The following is a 17,298-nucleotide window of genomic DNA, read 5'->3' as shown; positions in this document are numbered from 1 at the left end:
TTTTAAATCAGTGGTGAAAAAAGATGTTCATTTAAAAAAAAAAAAGAAGAAGAAAATAGGCAGAGAAGTCTGGATTTTCTCTCATAAACAATAAAAGCCATTGGCAGTGTCCTAGGAAAGCAGTGCTTTGGTGAAAGTGGTGTTTGGGGAAGATAAGACCGGCAGTGGTGGGATAGATGGATGGCTGTGGGTCAGAGGAGGGGTGTGGGCTGCTGGTGGTGAGAGGTGAGGCCTTGGGGATCTCTGGGGTATTTGAGTGGTCGATGGGGAAACAGAAACATCTAGGAGCGATTTGGAAAGAACACTTGTAGGGTCTTGGTGACTGATCGCATGTGCGGGGGTGAGGGGCGGGGGGAGAGGCAAAACTGGAAGCAGGCTTTCCAACATTGGGCAGTGCCGTGCAAGAATACAGAAACAGAGAGGAGCTGGACAGAGGCGGTATGAGGATTAGTGGACTTGGGAAGGCGTTGTTTCTCTGAGGCCTTTGCCCTCCATGCAGGAAAACTTGAGGGGAGCAGAGGAAAGGCATGAGTAAGCTTTGCTTCTCAAGCCAACAATCGTCTGGTAAGTTCCCTACAGTGGGCATCACTCCATAAAAGTATTTGAGGTCAGGCAATTGAAGTAACCTCAAAAGTGCCTCTGGATTCTTCTCTTGTAAGATATTTTATCTGAGCCAAATCAATGCAATTCTCTTGTGAAAAATCAGTTTCCCTGGAAAATAAAGTTGGGTTCTAGCCAACAAGTAGCATTTGGCAAGCCCTGATTAAGAAAGCCAGTGTTCAGAGAAGCTGTGAAAATAATAAGTCATTTAGGAAGGTAAACACTGGGTACCTAATGCCATTTTAGGGCTGTGACAGCTGTTCTGTCTCCATCAGTTGTAGAGCCTGAAACTGCAGGTTTATTTTTAAGTTCTTGCTGTTACAAACCTGTAGACCACCCACGTCCCCTTTGCAGGCTTTGAAAGGGGAGACGAATTGAAGATGACCTGGACTGAACACAATTTCCTTTCCCAGTTCAGTGAGTAGAAGCCACCAAATACCCAACAACTGGACCTAGAGAAAAAGCCACTTGCCAGTCACCCAGGCATCTTGACTGTCATTCACAGTGTGAGCTGGGCTTCCGTGAGAGCAAAGATTTCCAATGTGGTCCTTGGTACAAATTTTCAGGTGTTTTTTTTTTTTGTCAATGGCTATGTTTCTTGAAAAGTTTTACGTAAATTGAATCCTATTTTAAACTCATCTGAGCTTTAGCTATTTAACAGAAACCTGTAGGCCTGTGCTTCTCAAACTTTGAGGTACGCACAGATGACCTGGTAATCTTATTTAAAATGCAGAGTCTGATTCAGTGCCGGGGGGACAGAGGGCAGTATCTAAGATTCTGCATTACTAATAAGTTCCAGGCTGCTGCTGCTGCTGCTGTTTGCAGATCACATTTTGAGTGGCAAGGTTATGGAAAAGCCTTGAAAAACCAAATCTGAATCCCTTAAATGGCACTATAATCACCCCTTAATTTTAGTAAGTGGGGATGTTGCTTGCATTTGTTTGTTGGGTGGATGGAATAATTGCAGTGTGTAAAGTACCATTCTAAGTGCTGTGTATTGTACAAGGAATGGAAAATTCCCCCCAAATTTGATTCAAGTACTCTTAAAAATTGGATATCTCATGCCAAAACCTTCTTTCTCCCTGGCAAGTAGTAGGGAACTGAATTGTAAGAGCTCTCTCATTCACTACATGGTGGCAGGTTAGAAAGGCTGAGGTGTCCTCTGGGAATTATTTTGACCGTGTCATCTATCTTCACTGATGCCTGACATCACGCAGAACATCACCCAGGGAGGATGGCAAAAGGGAGGCATGAAGTTGGTCAAGTGGCAAATGCCAGCTCTCCTGCCGACAGACCCAGAACCAGTTTCTTTCTGTGTTTCCTTTGTGGAGAGCTTGTTGGAACTGCTCACTCTTCTTGATGTTGAAGCCCTGTTGTCAAGCACAACAGGGTTATTTTCAAAAACTAAACTGTTTTTGGTGATCTCGTAAGAGCCACAAAATGAGAAAATAGTCATTTTTATAAAGTGTCTGAAAAAGTCTAGTAATTATTGTTCCAAACAAGCCTCTCTTTCTCTTTAGTTGGTCTAACATGGAAAGAAAAGGAAAATCTTTCCCAAATGAAAGTGAGCGGGGCTAGCCCCAGTTGGTGGCAGGACATCTGGGATGGAGGACCCCTGTTCCTTTCCCCAGCAACATCTTTTCCCGTGGAAAAACACCCCTCCCACAAAGCAGCAATCTGTGGTGGAAGAACGTGTTTACATTCACAGAGTTCTACATTTTCTGGTTTTGGAGGGAGGCGAGTGGTGGGACACAGAGGTGGAATTTTTTTTACATCTAAACAGTAAATGAAGTTTTACTGTAATCTCTTTCCTGAGCTCATGGAAAAACTCAAGTCATCGAATGTTAGTTTTACAGATCAGGGAAGTTTTACAATGAGATTACCTGACTTGTCCTGGAGCCTATAAATCTTGCTAGAGGGAGAGCTGGGCTGGGGAAGGCACAGCTCCCAGGCTCTTACACGCACGGGGCATCTTCCCTAAAACTGTGGTGCAGCCAGTGCTCCATCCCCAGGGGAGACATCAAGCCCAAGCTTGAATCTCTTTGAGCACTTCCCAGTGTCCTATGCCAAGCAGTCCTGTTGAAACAGAGAAATGTTTTGTTTTCAATCAATTAAATGATTATTTTCAGATGATTACACTTCCGTAGGTGCTAACCTATCATATCTTTTCAGTGACCTCTATTATATAGTGCAATTACTGGGAGAGGTAAGCGGCTCGTATCTGTTGGCCAGTTTACATGAATTATATCATGTAATCTACCCTAGAGTCCTGTGAGGTAGGTTTTGTTATCAGCTCTATGGGAAAAGTAGCAACTGAGGCTCAGAGGGGTTGAACAACTTGCCCAAGACCACACAGCTTGTAAGTAGTAGGACTGGGATTTGAACCCAGGTTCCCTGCCTCCAGAGCCTGCACTCAGCAGCTTTGTTTTACCAATGCCATCACTCAGGCAAGGCTGGCAATCTACCTGATGGATCCTGGCTTGGGCACCCAAGCTTTAAACCTAAACCATCAAGCAAAGTTGCCAAAAGGCTACTTCCTCACTTCACAGCATGTATCCTTCCCAGAAACTTCCTTTCATTCCTTACCCTACCCTTCTGGTCGGGACCACCTCGATTTTATAAAGGAGTTATTTTACAGCAGCTTAGACTAGACAATCCATGGAGGCTGCTGTGTTCTTAGACCTCAGCCCAGCTTTCCAGCTCATGATCTTAGCAGCTGTCTACCTTGACTCACTGAGTAGTCATTGCCAAAGACACCTCTTTCTTTGCACGATCACTGTCTGAGAACAAAGTCAGCAGATAGGATTTTTGATGTGGAAATCATCAAAACAGTTCTTCCTATCCCCTGGCTTTTCTTCTTGAGGCTCCAGAAAAAAAAAGAAAATGATAAACCCCACAATGAGGAAAAAGACTCACAGATAAAGTGGAGCTAAATCCCAGGCGCCTGAATGCTGAACTTAAAGCCACTGGAGAGGCACCCTCCTCCCTCAGAAAGTTGTTTTCAGGAAAGTCCACTCATTCCAGACTGAAGTATGTGTTTGACAGTCCTCACCAGCCGGCAGAATGAGCCCCATCTGAACAGAGACAGGCGAAGGGATCATCTCCCCCGAAGTGGCAGAGGTCCCAGCCCGGGGAGCAGCCCCCCACAGGTAGCCAGGGGAGGGACTGTCCCAACCCTCCCTCCAGGGGAGATGGGAGGAGAGGAATAAGCAAGGGAATCAGGGAAGGACCTGGCTCTCCCCAAGGTCAAAACCACCCCAGAACATCCCCTAGTCTTCAATGAGGAAGATACGAGCTGGGGTTAGAATGTTCCAGAAAACATTCCGTAGTCTTGTGGTCTTTGGTTTCCTGAGCGCCAACCGTAGTCTAGGAACCGCTCAGTGATAGGGTCCAGCTTGGATCCTCTGCACCACCTGGCAGTGATGGCGGCTCTCTGAAATCCTCCTCTCCTGTGGCCTCTCAGGGTGTCCCTGGGCCTCGGTTCTGTCAGGGTTCCTTCTCTGTTTCCCCTCCGTCTCTCCAGATGGGTGCTACCCAGGGCCTGCCATCTCCTCCTCCTCTTCTCCGACACGTGCGCCCGAGGGAGACTGCCCAAGTCCAGGGCTTTAGCCACCACCCGCTAGTGTGATGACTCCAGTCTGCATCTTCAGTGCTCACACCTCCCCTGAACTTCAGACCTTCAAAGGCAGCTCCCTCCTGCACATCTCCACCCGGAAATGTGGGTTCTTGTCAGGCATGATATGAATGCACCTGGAGTCACACCTCGCTCCCCACGGGCAACCCAATGTGCACCTTCACCAGCGCCCGTCCTGCATCTCATCATCCCAGCTAGAGACCTTGAGGTTGTCCCTGACTCCACGCCCCCCTCCCCTCCATGCCCTCGGGTTTCCCAGTCTAGTCAGTGCTACCACTGAAATCTCCCTGAAACCTGACCCGCCCTCTCCTCTCCCTCCACCACACTCCCAGCTCAGGCCCTCAATAGCTTTTACTCCCTCTGCGCTCTGCCCCTCCTCCAGCCCCCAACTGCTCTGCTTCAGCCTCTCCTTGCTTCCCTTCCCCTCGCTCGGATGATCCCCCTCCCCCTCTCCCGTTACACTGGGCTCCTCCTTCCTCCCTCCTTTCCAGCAATGTCCTAGCATGTCCAGGCCTTTGTAGACTGTGTCCTCTGTCTTCCACACTGACTCTCCCTTCCTTTCTCAGATAATCTTCTTGGAAGAATCGTCCACACCCTCTACTGCGCCATCACTTCATCAAACCACCATCATCTGGCTTCGCCCTCCTGCTCCCACAGCCAAGTCCCCAGCGCCTGTCTGCTTCCCACAAAGCAGATAAGCTTCAGATCTGTGTGCAGCGGTACTCGCTGCTCACAGCCCCCTCCTTCTGGGGCTCCGCATTTCCTCCTGCTCTCTGTCAGCGCTCCTTCACCTCCTTGCTGGCTACTCTCTGCCATGCCTCCTCTCTGTCATCTGTCATCACCCACCTCTTGCTCCATACGCCCAACCAGAGAATCCATCCGCTCCCACGCCTTCAGCTGCCTACAGCTAAGGAGGACTCCCATGTTGGGATCTCCGTCCCAGAATCCTCGATGGAGCCCCAGATCTTTACATACAACTGCCCACAGGACAGCTGGATGAGTCACAAGCACTTAAAGTCAGTATGTCCAAAACCACTGACCCTCTCCCGGCAAATCTGCACCTCCCTCCATATCCCTCATTCTAAGAATGGTGCTACCATGCAACAAGATGCCCCTGCCAATAGCACCTTAGATATCCCTGGCTCCTCCTCCCCCCCCCCCAAACTCTCTGGGTACAGCCTCCAAGTTCTGCCGAGTCTGTTACCTCCTAGACAACCCCTGGTGTGCCACCCTTCTTCACGCCCACCTCCACTTCCACGGAGCAAGCTCTTGGTCCCCTCCTGGTCACCTGACCTTCCTGCCTCCAGTCTTGCTTATTTTATGTTGTCCTCTCCTAGCCTGCTCCTGCCCCTGGCCTGCTTCTCCATCACCTGCAGGACTCTTAGCTTGGGTCTGGGTCCTGTGACATGCCTTCCCTTCTCTCTCTCCTTGACCCTGCCGCCCCATGCTTCAGCCAACCGGACACTTTGAGGGCCCAGAATGCCCTCACTTTGCCTGGCTAACTCCTTCTCATCCTTCCAGCCTAGAGCAGGTGTCACCTCCTGTCAGGCCAGTGCTTCCTCCAGGCTCCCAAGGCCCCAGCTGCCCCTCCCCATAGCAGCTTGTTTTCTGGCCCTCGGGTCTCTGGACTGTGAACTTTTTCAGAAAGAGCCTGGATCTCACTCACTCATCCATCTTTGTCTCCCCAGGCTAGCAGTGCCAGGTAATTTGTGGGCGATTAATAGGTGCTTGAGTGAATACTTATCTCCCTCCCAGGTGACTAGTTGTTTACTTGCTCTGAGCTCCTCCAGGGCAAAAATCTTGTCTTTGCTATCTTTTTGCAGCATCTTTCTCACACGTAGTGCTATACAGATGTTTATTAAAAGAGACAATGAGTGTGTACCAAGGTGGCGGACCCCACCCTTCTCCACGGTTTCCAAGAGTAGCTTGGAGTCTAACAAAACCTGCCATATATATACATATATACATATATATACACATATACATTTATACATATATATATATATATATATATATATATATATATATATATATATATAGTCTTGTGTCAATCATAAGATTTACTCCCTATCCATCTTACAGTTAGCAAGCTGGGGGAGGAGAGGGGTGCGCGTGGAATGCGGAGGCAAGTGTGATGGGTAGAATATTGTGGGAATCAGCATGGCCTGAGGCCGGTGAGGCATGTTTGGGCTCAGGACCCTGCAGACCTCGAGGAGGGAGTGAAGGAGTGAGGCCCCATCGGCCCGTTGGTGGACGCTGGGGAGCACGAGAGAGAGGGGCTGGTTGTGAATGATCTTGGGCTGCGGAGGGGGAGTGGGCGGGGCGCGGGGCGTCCGCAGCCCGCCCTCCGCCCGCTCCCCGCCCCTCGGGCGGCTCCCTGCTCTCCGCTTACTTAACCTGCCGGCGGCGACGGCGCTCGCACTCCTCCACGGCTCGCCAGCTCGCCTTGCGCGGCCTCTCGCTCCATGGCGCTCCTCGGGCGGCTACTGCCCCTCGCCCTGGCACTGGCCCTGGGCCCCGCCGCCACGCCGGCGAGCCCCGCCAAGTCTCCCTACCAGCTGGTGCTGCAGCACAGCCGCCTCCGGGGTCGGCAGCACGGGTAAGCGGGCGCCCCCATGGGGAGCGGAGGGACTGGGCGTCGGGGCCGTCGGAGCGGGCTGGGGGCGCCGGAGACAAAGCCCGAGCCTAAAGCAGGCTGTGTGGGACGCTCGGAGGGACCAGCCCTGCAGGAGGTGGAGGGAGGGAGGCGGGGACGATGGAGGAAAGTCAGCAGGAGGCACTGTGTAGAGGAAGCGGATGGGAGAGCTGACCCGTCACCCCAACTCGGGCCAAGAGCGTGAGAGGGATCCCGGGCTTTGAGCTTCTCCCAGGGGAGACCGCTTGGCAGCTCTCTGCCCCAAATCACCGTGGGAAGGTGGCCAGGGCAGAGAGGGAGCCCACCCAGCAGGGCACAGATTCCAGTCCAGCCAGGTCCTTGTCCAGCACCTTAAGACGTGTCGCTGGGGCCACACAAGCTGGCAGCAACCAAGGCCCCCAGGCTCCTGTTCACCTGTCCAGGCCTACACCCCCGACCTGGCAGCAGACAGTGCCCTCCAGGCACAGCGAGGGCAGTGCGGCATCCGCTCCCCGGGCGGATGGAGAGCAGGAGAGTGTGCCGAGCCTCGCACACATTGTACAGATGGGGAAACAGTCTGGAGAGGACACACCACTTCCCCACGGACCTTCAGTATGTACTGGAGCTGGGATTGGAATCGCTCTTAAAACACTGGCTGGGTTTGTAAATTTGGGACGTTATCATTGCAGATACTCCTTTGAGACACTGAAGATGTGTTGGTTTTAGGGGGCAAACCCAGGCAAAAGGTCTGACCTGGTAGAGACCCCGGCCCAGACCCAGGCAGAGGTGGGCAGTGTTTCTACATCCCAAACTAGGCCCTCCCGCTTCACACATAGCCAGGCTTTGCTGGAGCTTCCAGCCTACCTGGGTGCACTGACTCCTTTTTCACAACTAGGTAGAACTGTATGTGGATAGTCGTGTCACAGCCCAAATGCCATTGGGTCTGGCATTTGCTCCCAGGTGGTGCCCAGACCACCATGTGACTGGGCAGATCTGTACTCAGATCAAAACTCACTGTTGGAAGTGATCAGAGTTGTCTTCATAGGGCTTTACAAAGCCTTGGCTCCCTGCCCTTCGAAGCGCCCCCTCCTTGGGAGCAGTCATCCTTGTTCCCTCTGCCTGTGTGTGGCCTTGTGGCCTTACTTGGCCTTTCAGGTGCCCAGGGCTGTGGGGAGCGGACTGATGGAAGTGAGTCTGACCCCTCTGCAGAGTGAAAGCCATCCAGGCCATGCTGCAGCCTCAGCACCCTGCAAGAGAGAGGAGAGCACAGGGGATGTCCCGGGGTCTTTCGGGAAGTGCAAGATGCACCTTTGACTTAGGCCGGGTACAGTAGGGTGAGGGGACAGGGCAGAAAGACGAGGGGGAGACGAGGCATAAAGTCAAACTGTGAGCACCTGGCATTTTCATTGTCTCTGCCCAGCTCACCATTGTCCCTCTGCCTTTCTTACCAATGGAGCATGTCCTGTTTGGGTGCTGCAGTCCTCCTGGGAGGTTTCTGTTCCCGCTGTATCTTCTTAGGCACTAAGTCAAGAAAAAGCCCCAATAGCATGCCCTGCGGCACTGTTACCCGGAATGGTGGCTCAGTGCGCTCCACAGTGAAGCTTCCCCAGTGGTGCTGACAGGGTTCCAGCAGGAGCCACCTCTGCGGCAAGCCTTCTTCCTGTCAAAGCCCAGAAAAGCCACAGACCAGCTGGAAAATAGGTTTTCTTTTTTTTTTTTTTAAATGCAAATGCTCTTTATTATAAAGTTCAGACATTAGATCAATTTCCTCCCTCCCCGCCCTCCCCCAACCCCTGCAGGCTAATCCTCTTGATTAGCCGCTTGCAGTACGGTTGAAAAGGCCTACAGTGAGCTGTGATGGACAGGATGGTCTAAGCAGTCCCTGGTGTGCACCCTCCCCCGATAAAGCGTGGACACACAGGCAGGTGAACTGTGACAAACAGTTGCAGACACAGTCACGTTTACTCTGATCTATGAAAACCTCACAGGGCTGCCTGACTTTGCCCTTGGGGGTGGCACCCTGAGCAAAATGGATAACCTTGTTCAAACTCTGGCCATCTTTTAAAGTGAGATCTGGTGGGAAGGGAAAGGTAAGGTACTTTTTAAAGGAAATGTTGGATGTGTGCTTCACACGACGTGAAGGAAGAAATAATAAGCGGGCCCTGCTCACCCTTTATCACCGTCACCACTTTTGCTTTCATCTTCACCACAACACAGTAAGCTCTGTAGTGTGCGTTCCCATTTTACAGATGGAGAAACTGTGGCTTAGTGAGATGGAGTGACTTAGTCCAAACACAGAAAGATGCTGGGAAAGTAGTGACTATGACATGGTCTCTTGACTCCCGGCTGTTATCTGTGTTGCTATAGGGAAGGAAAAAAACAGTACTGAAAGAGAAGTAAAAATGCAGTCACACTTCCAAATATCAACAACCAAAACTGGACTGAGTTTTCTGAAGCACTTGATTTTCAAATCCAAGTTGAACAGCAGAGCTGTTGTGCTTGAGGCAGAAGTCCCAGAAATGGGGTGCTCATTTTGATTAAACTTCAGCATAAATTTCCTGTGTACACAGCCCACCCCTCCCACCCTGATGTGAGAGGGCGTGCGTCACAGAGACCCCCAGCCTCCGCTCCTGTCTCAAAGGGCAGCAGCAGTGGAAACTCACTCCACAGAGGAATGTTGGAGCCACATCCACAAGAGACTCTGAAGATTTTGCCAAACGCCTACGGAAAGTTGCAGGGAATTCATCAACAGTAATTGTTTCCTGCTTGGTCAGATAGAAGAACTTCTGAAATTGTACAGCAATAAACAGCACCTATGGCTGGAGTGTGGCCAGCGGGGACTCTCTCAGGGTTATCTGGGGACTGCTGTAACCTATGAATGCCGTGCAGCAAACTGAGAAACAAGTTGGCTTCTGTAAAAGTCCTCTGGAGGCTGTGGGCATTTGGTCAGACCCAGCCAGGAGCAAGGGGATAAGGGCTGTTCTCCCTGCTGACCTGCGGTTTCCTCTTTAGCCTCAGCTTCTCTCACCCTCAGGTTCTTAACAGTAACTCACTAATATTTACTGGGCTTCCTTGGCCCTCTCACCTTTGCCTGCTGAACCACAAACTGGACAAGAGGTGACATGCAGGTGGTAGAAGAGACAGGGCAGAGAGGTAAAGGGTCAGTGTGCCTTCCCACCCAATAACCTGACTCTGAGTATTTGAGAATTGACCAAGTTCCCATAGCCATATGATGGGGACGGCAGGTGCTGCCCTCACTGCAGTATCAGTGTCTTCCCGAAAAATACCATGCATCTCAAATGATGGCAATCGATTATATTTGTAAAGTATCAAAGGAAATGATATTTAGAATTGATACCTGAGGTTCTCTGGGCATAGAGGTTTTGTGAAAGCCCTTAGTCTCTTCGCTTTGCTTTGCTCTGGCTTGTGATTCAGCCAGGTGAACTGCCTGCCTCTGGCTCAGGAAGACCGCCTCCCACTTGTCACCGCACAGCCACAGCTGCCTCCTTCCCCAGGGGCTCCCAGTAAATGTCCTGCCACCACATGGCCTGAGCATGGTTTGGGTTAGAACTTGGTACACTGGGTAAAATACACAAAAACAAAACCCCACGTCTCTGGGAAAGCAGACTTCTCAGCAGAACCTGGGTGTTTGCACAGGGTTGCTCAGGAGGCTTCTGAGCTGGGTGGTCCTGGGAGCAGGTCATTCCAAGCCCCTCTGCACCTGACCTGGTGCTCAGCCGCATCTAGAACATGAAAGAAAGAACGAGGCAGAACACCTGCCCTCAGGGTTCTTTGGAGGGTAGTTGAAGAGAAGACATACACGGCCCGGTCAGTTTTGGGTTTTGTTTGGTAGCCAGCATCAGACAAGGGCTGTATCACCAGTCAGAGGTGGACAGAAGAGTGTCACTTGGGGCACTGGAAGAGGGCTTTCTGCGGGGAGTGGGATGCAAGCCGGGGCCTAAGTAATAAATGACTGAGTTCAGTGAGCGAGCATCTCCTTCCAAGGTCCTGACAGCAGGTGGCCGTGCCCCCCTAGTTTCCAGGGTGGGCACTTCAGATAGGCCATGTTTGGGAGCCAGGCAACTGCCTAGGGACGCAGAGGATGTCTGTGTGTGGAGCTGCCTGGGAGGTGCTGGGGCCCGGACCTCATGACCACAGGACCAGCCATGCCCACAGGGAGGCCAGGTTAAAGCCTGTGGGTGTTTGGGCTCAGTGTGGAGTGGAGGTGCAGAGAAAGGCTGGGGGGCCTCTCTCAAAGCTGCTGTTCTTAGCAAGCACACCACTTTTACTTAGCTGATATTCTCCATCTATAACATGGAGTCTAAAATTTTTAAGATGTTTGTATTTACACTTACCAAGTGTCTGTGTCAAAGAAGAATGCTTAAATGAAATTACGTCACTGTATGAGATATACTTCGACAATTTTCAAATCGGAGGGGGATATTTTCAGGGAGATGCTGGAAATCTAGGTCACGAGGACCAGAATGTACCCCCAAGCCAGCCCCTGGAACCAAGACCGAAATGACTGTATCTTCTCCATATCTAGAACGTTCTGGTGACCCAGGAGGGCCCACGTGGTGGGAAGGATGTGGAGGTGGGTGGACATGCTGACCATCTTGCTAACACGGCAGCTTTTGTTTTCAGCCCCAATGTGTGCGCTGTGCAGAAGGTCATTGGCACCAACAAGAAGTACTTCACCAACTGCAAGCAGTGGTACCAGAGAAAGATCTGCGGCAAATCCACGTGAGTATCTGGAACCACCCGAGCCCTCCAGCCACTGGGGAGGCTGCCCTCGATGTGCACGGGCTGCAGGTGCCCCTGGGCATGGGCCAGCCTTCTGGAGCCATGAAGATGCGTGTGCAAACATGTCAGGGGACTGTGTGCTTGGGAGTGGTGTTTTTTGTAGGCTTGCCAATTTTGTTTTTCATTTTTAAGGCTCCTGACAATACTTGGATACATTTTTCAGGGCTGACTTGGGATTACAAGAAACATGAAACATGGTGTGGGTGTGTGTGTGTGTGCGTGCTTCCTAATCCTCACTAAATGATACAAACACAAATATTCAGTGGAGAAGCCATCAGCCTCTGACTCTGGGAAAGGAAGCCCATTAGTGAACTTATACCTGGTTCCTGCTCTGCAATCCAAGGTAAATGCCCCCAAAAGACTTAGAGTGCCTAGAAATATGCATATAATAAGACAGTGTAACATATTAAGAACGCAGGCTCAGACTCCCTGATTCAAGGGCTGGCTCTGCCACTTACCTGGGCAGGTGGCTTCACCTTTGGAATCCTCAATTGCCTCATCTGTAAAGTGGGAATAACAATAGGACTACCTTATGTGATTGTTATGAGGATTGAATGAAATAATGCACAGGAGAGGCTAAGTTAGGTACCTGGCACATAGTAAGTGCTCAGTAAATGCCACCTGCTGTTATTTGCAAATCTCAGCCCCACAAACAGAAGTGAGACACCAGGGAGTGTGGACCCCTGTGGTTACAGGAGGGCTTGTTGGTGCCTCTCTCAACACGATCAGCACGGAGGGAGGCGGCATTCACCCCGACTGCCGTGTGGCCTGCATGTTCTAACAGAATTCCGGGGAAACCTAATCTATTTTGGCACCAACCATCAAAAGATCTCAAAGCTGGCTCTCTCCTATGGACAGGAAGATGTGCCGTGCAGAACTCCTTGAGCCACTTGTGAGGGGCTGACCTTCTTCTTGTCTGTGTAATGAGAGGATTAAGAGATGCTAAGCCATGATCTTGAAGCCTTTCCCATGTTAGGGATTTTTAAATGTATTGCTCGTGACTTGCTTTTGAGCAGATGTCTCCTCTAACTGAAGGAAGGGAAAAATGCTCTTTCCTTGAGATGTACGTGGAAGTAAATATCCCAACTTGTGACCCTGACTGTGTCCTAACACAGTTATCAACTCTAGTATGGATCAGGGAAATTGTAGATCAGGGCAGAGGTGGGGAGAGACCAGTAGCTCCCTGGGAGCCTGTCAAGGGCAGGGCCATGACAATTGGTTCCCCACTTGACCAAGCCCAGCCACAAAGGCAAGAGTTGAGTGAGCTAAGAGGACCCACCTCCCAGGTTTAGGGAACAAACAAACCCCCAGCCAGAATTCTTGCTGCTGTGGACAAAAAGAGATTATGCAAATAATATACACATGTCCTTACCTGGAACCCAAGTTAAAAAAAAAAAAAAAAAAAGAATACCTTCAGTACTCTTTGACTTTTCCCATGTGTGTATGTTATCTACTAAAATAAACAATTAATTACTTAATTAAACACAGAGCCAGGCCTCACATAATTGCTTCTTGGAAGATGACCAGAGCCCTAGGTATCAAGCATCTCAGAGCCCTGGGTTTCAAGCATCTCGGAGCCCTGGGTTTCAAGATGCCACCTTTTTGTTCTTTCTGGTTTCCCTAAAAATGGGACGCACTTATGATGTCAAGCTGGCAACAGGGTGGCATTGGCCATGGTATTTCAGGGTGGCCCCTGTTGAAGCATTTGTCTGACTAGTTAACAGTAGCTTGGGAATATTCCCCAGCAGTTCCCAGGTTGACGCTGCTGTGGGTGATGAGTCGCCTTGGCTTATTGGCTCTTGGTACCTGCACCCTTCTCCACTGATGTGCCAGGACGGGTGCAGGCAGCACAGCTGTATGTTGGCCAAATGTTCTTGTTAAGGGGTCATTAAGATGTGATGGTGCAGCACCAGTGAGCACAGGGGGAGCCCAGGCACTGGGGGAAGGAATAGACAGGTAGGTGTGGGTGGGGAAACGGAGGTGTAGAGCAGGGCCAAGCAGAGCCCAGGGCCCAGTCCCAGCCATTGAGCTGGTCTTACAAAGCCAGAGGGGATGACCTGCACCTCCAGCTCTGCAATGTGCTGTTGCTTTGGGCAGCTTAAAAAAGAGGAAATGGGGACAGAAAATCATGAGTTGATAAAAAAAAAAACTTCACGATCCAGGATAAGAAGGTCCCTTCCTGGAACATTGTGTGCAGCGTCAGGAAGGTGAAGCTGACTGGGGGGAAATCCAGAGAACTCAGGCAGGGAAAGGGGAAGTGGTTGGATTCATCTCCACTGTCCCCGAGAGAGCTGAGAAGGAGCAGCCTTGTAGTTTGCTTGTGCCCGGGATTAAGAGCCATGAAGGAGCTGCCATCTGGGCACCAGGAATTCAGTGCCATAGCTGGTCGGGAGAGGAGAGGGTTGTGCTGGCTGGAGTTGATGTCATCCTGGTGACAGTGGGTCACTTGGTGCATTTATTTGGGAGATGACCAGACTGGGAAACGGCAAGCATGGTTGTGGTTGGAGCAAAGAGGGCCTTCTCAGCGTGGGGTCCACCTGGGCAGTGGGGATCCTCCCAGCATGACTCCAGGGAAGAGGCTGGAGCAGAGGTGTGCGCTGGGATGCACTGGAGGAAAGTGTCACAGGGAAGGGGGTAGCACAGGTCACCAGGGGGCCCAGGACCCACAGGAGAATTTGAACTTGAAAGCAGATAATTGGCACTAAGTACAGGACCAAGGGATGAAGGCTTTGCCGGGTCAGGTCACACAGAGACCCAGGAGCCTGGAGCCAAATGTCTGCTGCAGTGAGGCCCCGACTCCACCTCCACAGAGGGAGGGAGGGGAATGGCCACGTTCAGCACTCAGCACTCCCATCAGGCCACTGCATCCATCATCTTTAGATGATAGCTTTTCTGTATTTCCAAAAAGAGTCTTGGTGCTGTTTGTCAAGCCTGATGCATGGATTTTATTACAGGAAGTAGTTACCAGTGGGCCCCTATTTAGTGACTTGAGTGAATTTTATTACTTAGAAATTCATTTAATTTCAGATCCTAAAGAGCACCAGTGCGATACAACAGCTAATCAAGCAAAGAGGGTCATTTCAGTCCTCGGTCTGATCAGTAACCATAACACTTTTACATACAGCAGCTGAAGCAATGGTGCAGGAAATTGTGCTCAGGAAGCCTGGCTGCCTTGGACAGGCCTTCTTTGTAGAAGCCCCGGCAAGAGGGAGGCCCATTTAACAGCCAAGTCAGAGCTGACATCATGGGGATGTAATGAATCACAGCAGGAGCTCAGGCATCCTCAGTGAGGCACAGGGAGGGCCAGCGCAGGAGCTAGCAGGTAGGGGTGGCAGCTGTCCATTCCAAAAGGCTTGACGTTGTTTCACAAGCAACGCGATTCACAAGCACAGTAGCCAAGATGAGCTGGCAGGACATTCCCCCTTCTCTAGTAGCAAGCATTGCTTTGCCCAAGGGCTGAAATATTAATACTTCTTCAGCACTGCCTTCAAGTTTAGACTTTTCACTTCTACCGAAGCCAGCTGGTGTATGGTCGAGATTTTCCATCATTTGGCAAAGCTATTTCCTGTAGATCTCATTCGGGCAGGGCACCCAGGGACATCTGCAGTGAAGCTGAGGAAGAGCCTTCCTTTCCTCCCTCTCCTGTATCCCACAGCCTCGGTCCCAAGAGGAAAAAGAAGAGGATGGTGAGAAGCCATCTAGGGATGCCAAGCTAGCCTCAGACCCACACCAGCACCTCCTTCCCTGTTTCATATTCCCTGTGCAGCCCCCTGGGACCGCGTGGCTAACCTGCTCTGAAATAACTCAGATTTGACATATGCCAAACACCTCTGTTGTGCAGTGCTTCCTGAAGGTTCTATCCCATTCTGTAGACTCCTAGGAGGCAGCTTAGCTGACAGGGAATCTTGTTCTGTTGAGTATTTACATGAACCCATGTACCATTTGGGGTAAGGCCCTGTGGTAGGCAGAATAATGACCCCCTAAAGCTGTCTACATCCTCACCCCTGAACCTGTGAATATGTTACCTTACAAAGGAAAAGAGACTTTGCGGATATGATTAAGTTCAGGATCTTGGCGGGGGTGGGGGGGGGGAATGATTATCCTGAATTATCTGATGAGTCTAATATAATCATAAGGGTCCTTGTAAGAGGAAAGCAGGAGGGTCAGAGTCAGAGAAGGAGATATGACAATGAAAACTGAAGTTGGAGTGATGTGACCACAAGCCAAGAAATGCAGGCAGCCTCTAGAAGCTGGAGAAGACAAGGAGTAGGTTCTCCCCTAGAACCTCTGGAAGGAATACAGCCTTTGGTTTTAGCCTCATAAGGCCAACTTCTGACTCTAACATCCAGAATTGTAAGATAATAAATTTTGTGGTTTTAAGTCACTAAATTTGTGATGATTTGTTCTAACCACAATGGGCCCTATCTATTAACTTTTATAGCTGTGTTATGGGGAATTTATTTATTACATGTGATTTGATCAGTGGTCTCCTGCACGGCATGGCTTTCAATGAAGTTATTAACCTAACTTCAATTTAAAGTTTATACCTGGAATTTTTTAGGAAGAAGCTCCACAACTGAGTGCTTAGTAAATATCAATTAGCTGGTAAGTGCTTTTCATAGGTTAGCTCATTCAGTTCTCACAATCATCCCTTAAGACCAGTGTGATCATTAGCCCATTTACAGAGGGGAAGACTGAGGCTCAGAAAGCCTAAGCAACCTGCTCAAAGTCATCCACTGGTGAGTGGGAGAGGTCCAGTTATTCTGCATGCTGCCCCCAGGGGAGAACCAAGCCCAGCAGCTAGTTTTGGTGACATGGGGGGGAGCCCAAGTGAGCAGCCTTGGAGCGCCTGGGTCAACTGCCCCAGATCTTTCTTCAGCCCTAAAACCTGTGACTCTAGGTCCCAGGGAGAAGGCCTCCTCGGGGTCAACAGAGGCCCTTTGGCCCAGAGCCACCAACCTTTGCTTACCCGCAGCCTGGTGGTCATTGAGAACACCTGTTGCAAGGGGGCTCCCTCCCTAGTCAGATGGAGAGCATGGGAACTGAGGAGACACAGCCAGCATCCAGGAGACCCCCCCCTCACCACCCAAATACCCTCACAAACCATGTGCAAACAGACATCACCAAAAAATGTAAGTGTATTTTCCCAAGGTTCCATCTCATCACTCGCCAAGCTGGACCCTGGTGAATGGGATAGTGATAGAGTCTTTAGTGGTAGACAGTAGGTTAAAACAAGCCCTTTTTTACCAGGGGACTCAAGATTTTCATTTTCTCCTGGGAGGCTTAAGAGAGCTCAGCTGAGTGCAGAAAATGAACTCATCCAGGCAGGCACATGTCTAGACAACATCAGTCTGTGTTTGTTCAGTGATTCCCTTGGAAATCATGACACGCTGGATGGTTTACCTTCGGTCACAGGAAGCTGGCTCTCAGGCTCCATTCCTTACCGCACTACTTCAGAGTCAGGTTAATCCCTAGGTGTTTACAGCCGTCACAGCGGCCAAAATCGTGAAGCGTGCTTGGGAGAGAGTGATTGTTTTAACTTATTATATTACCTCCTTGAAAAATTATTTTGGGGAGAGAAAAACCAACGCTTCTCTCTTTATCCAGTCATGAGTAAAACTTTGGAGGGGAATGGAGGAGAGCTTTT

The 17,298-nt window shown here is 50.4% G+C and overlaps 1 protein-coding gene across 1 annotated transcript in view; it reads left to right on the top strand.

Moving 5' to 3' along the window:
• Window positions 1-6,630: 6,630 nt before the first annotated feature.
• The window catches only part of TGFBI (transforming growth factor beta induced), a 32,097-nt gene continuing 21,429 nt past the window's right edge, over window positions 6,631-17,298 (top strand). The window contains exons 1-2 of the mRNA XM_082456350.1: window positions 6,631-6,833; window positions 11,493-11,591. Of these exons, the coding sequence (XP_082312476.1) occupies window positions 6,700-6,833; window positions 11,493-11,591 (233 nt within the window). The 5' untranslated portion in view covers window positions 6,631-6,699. The remainder of the gene's footprint in view (window positions 6,834-11,492; window positions 11,592-17,298) is intronic.

Source organism: Balaenoptera physalus (assembly GCF_965194825.1).
Source record: "Balaenoptera physalus genome assembly, chromosome: 3".
Classification (NCBI taxonomy): domain Eukaryota; kingdom Metazoa; phylum Chordata; class Mammalia; order Artiodactyla; family Balaenopteridae; genus Balaenoptera; species Balaenoptera physalus.
Note: the sequence above shows the minus strand (reverse complement) of the source record. Positions and strands in the feature narration are given on the sequence as shown.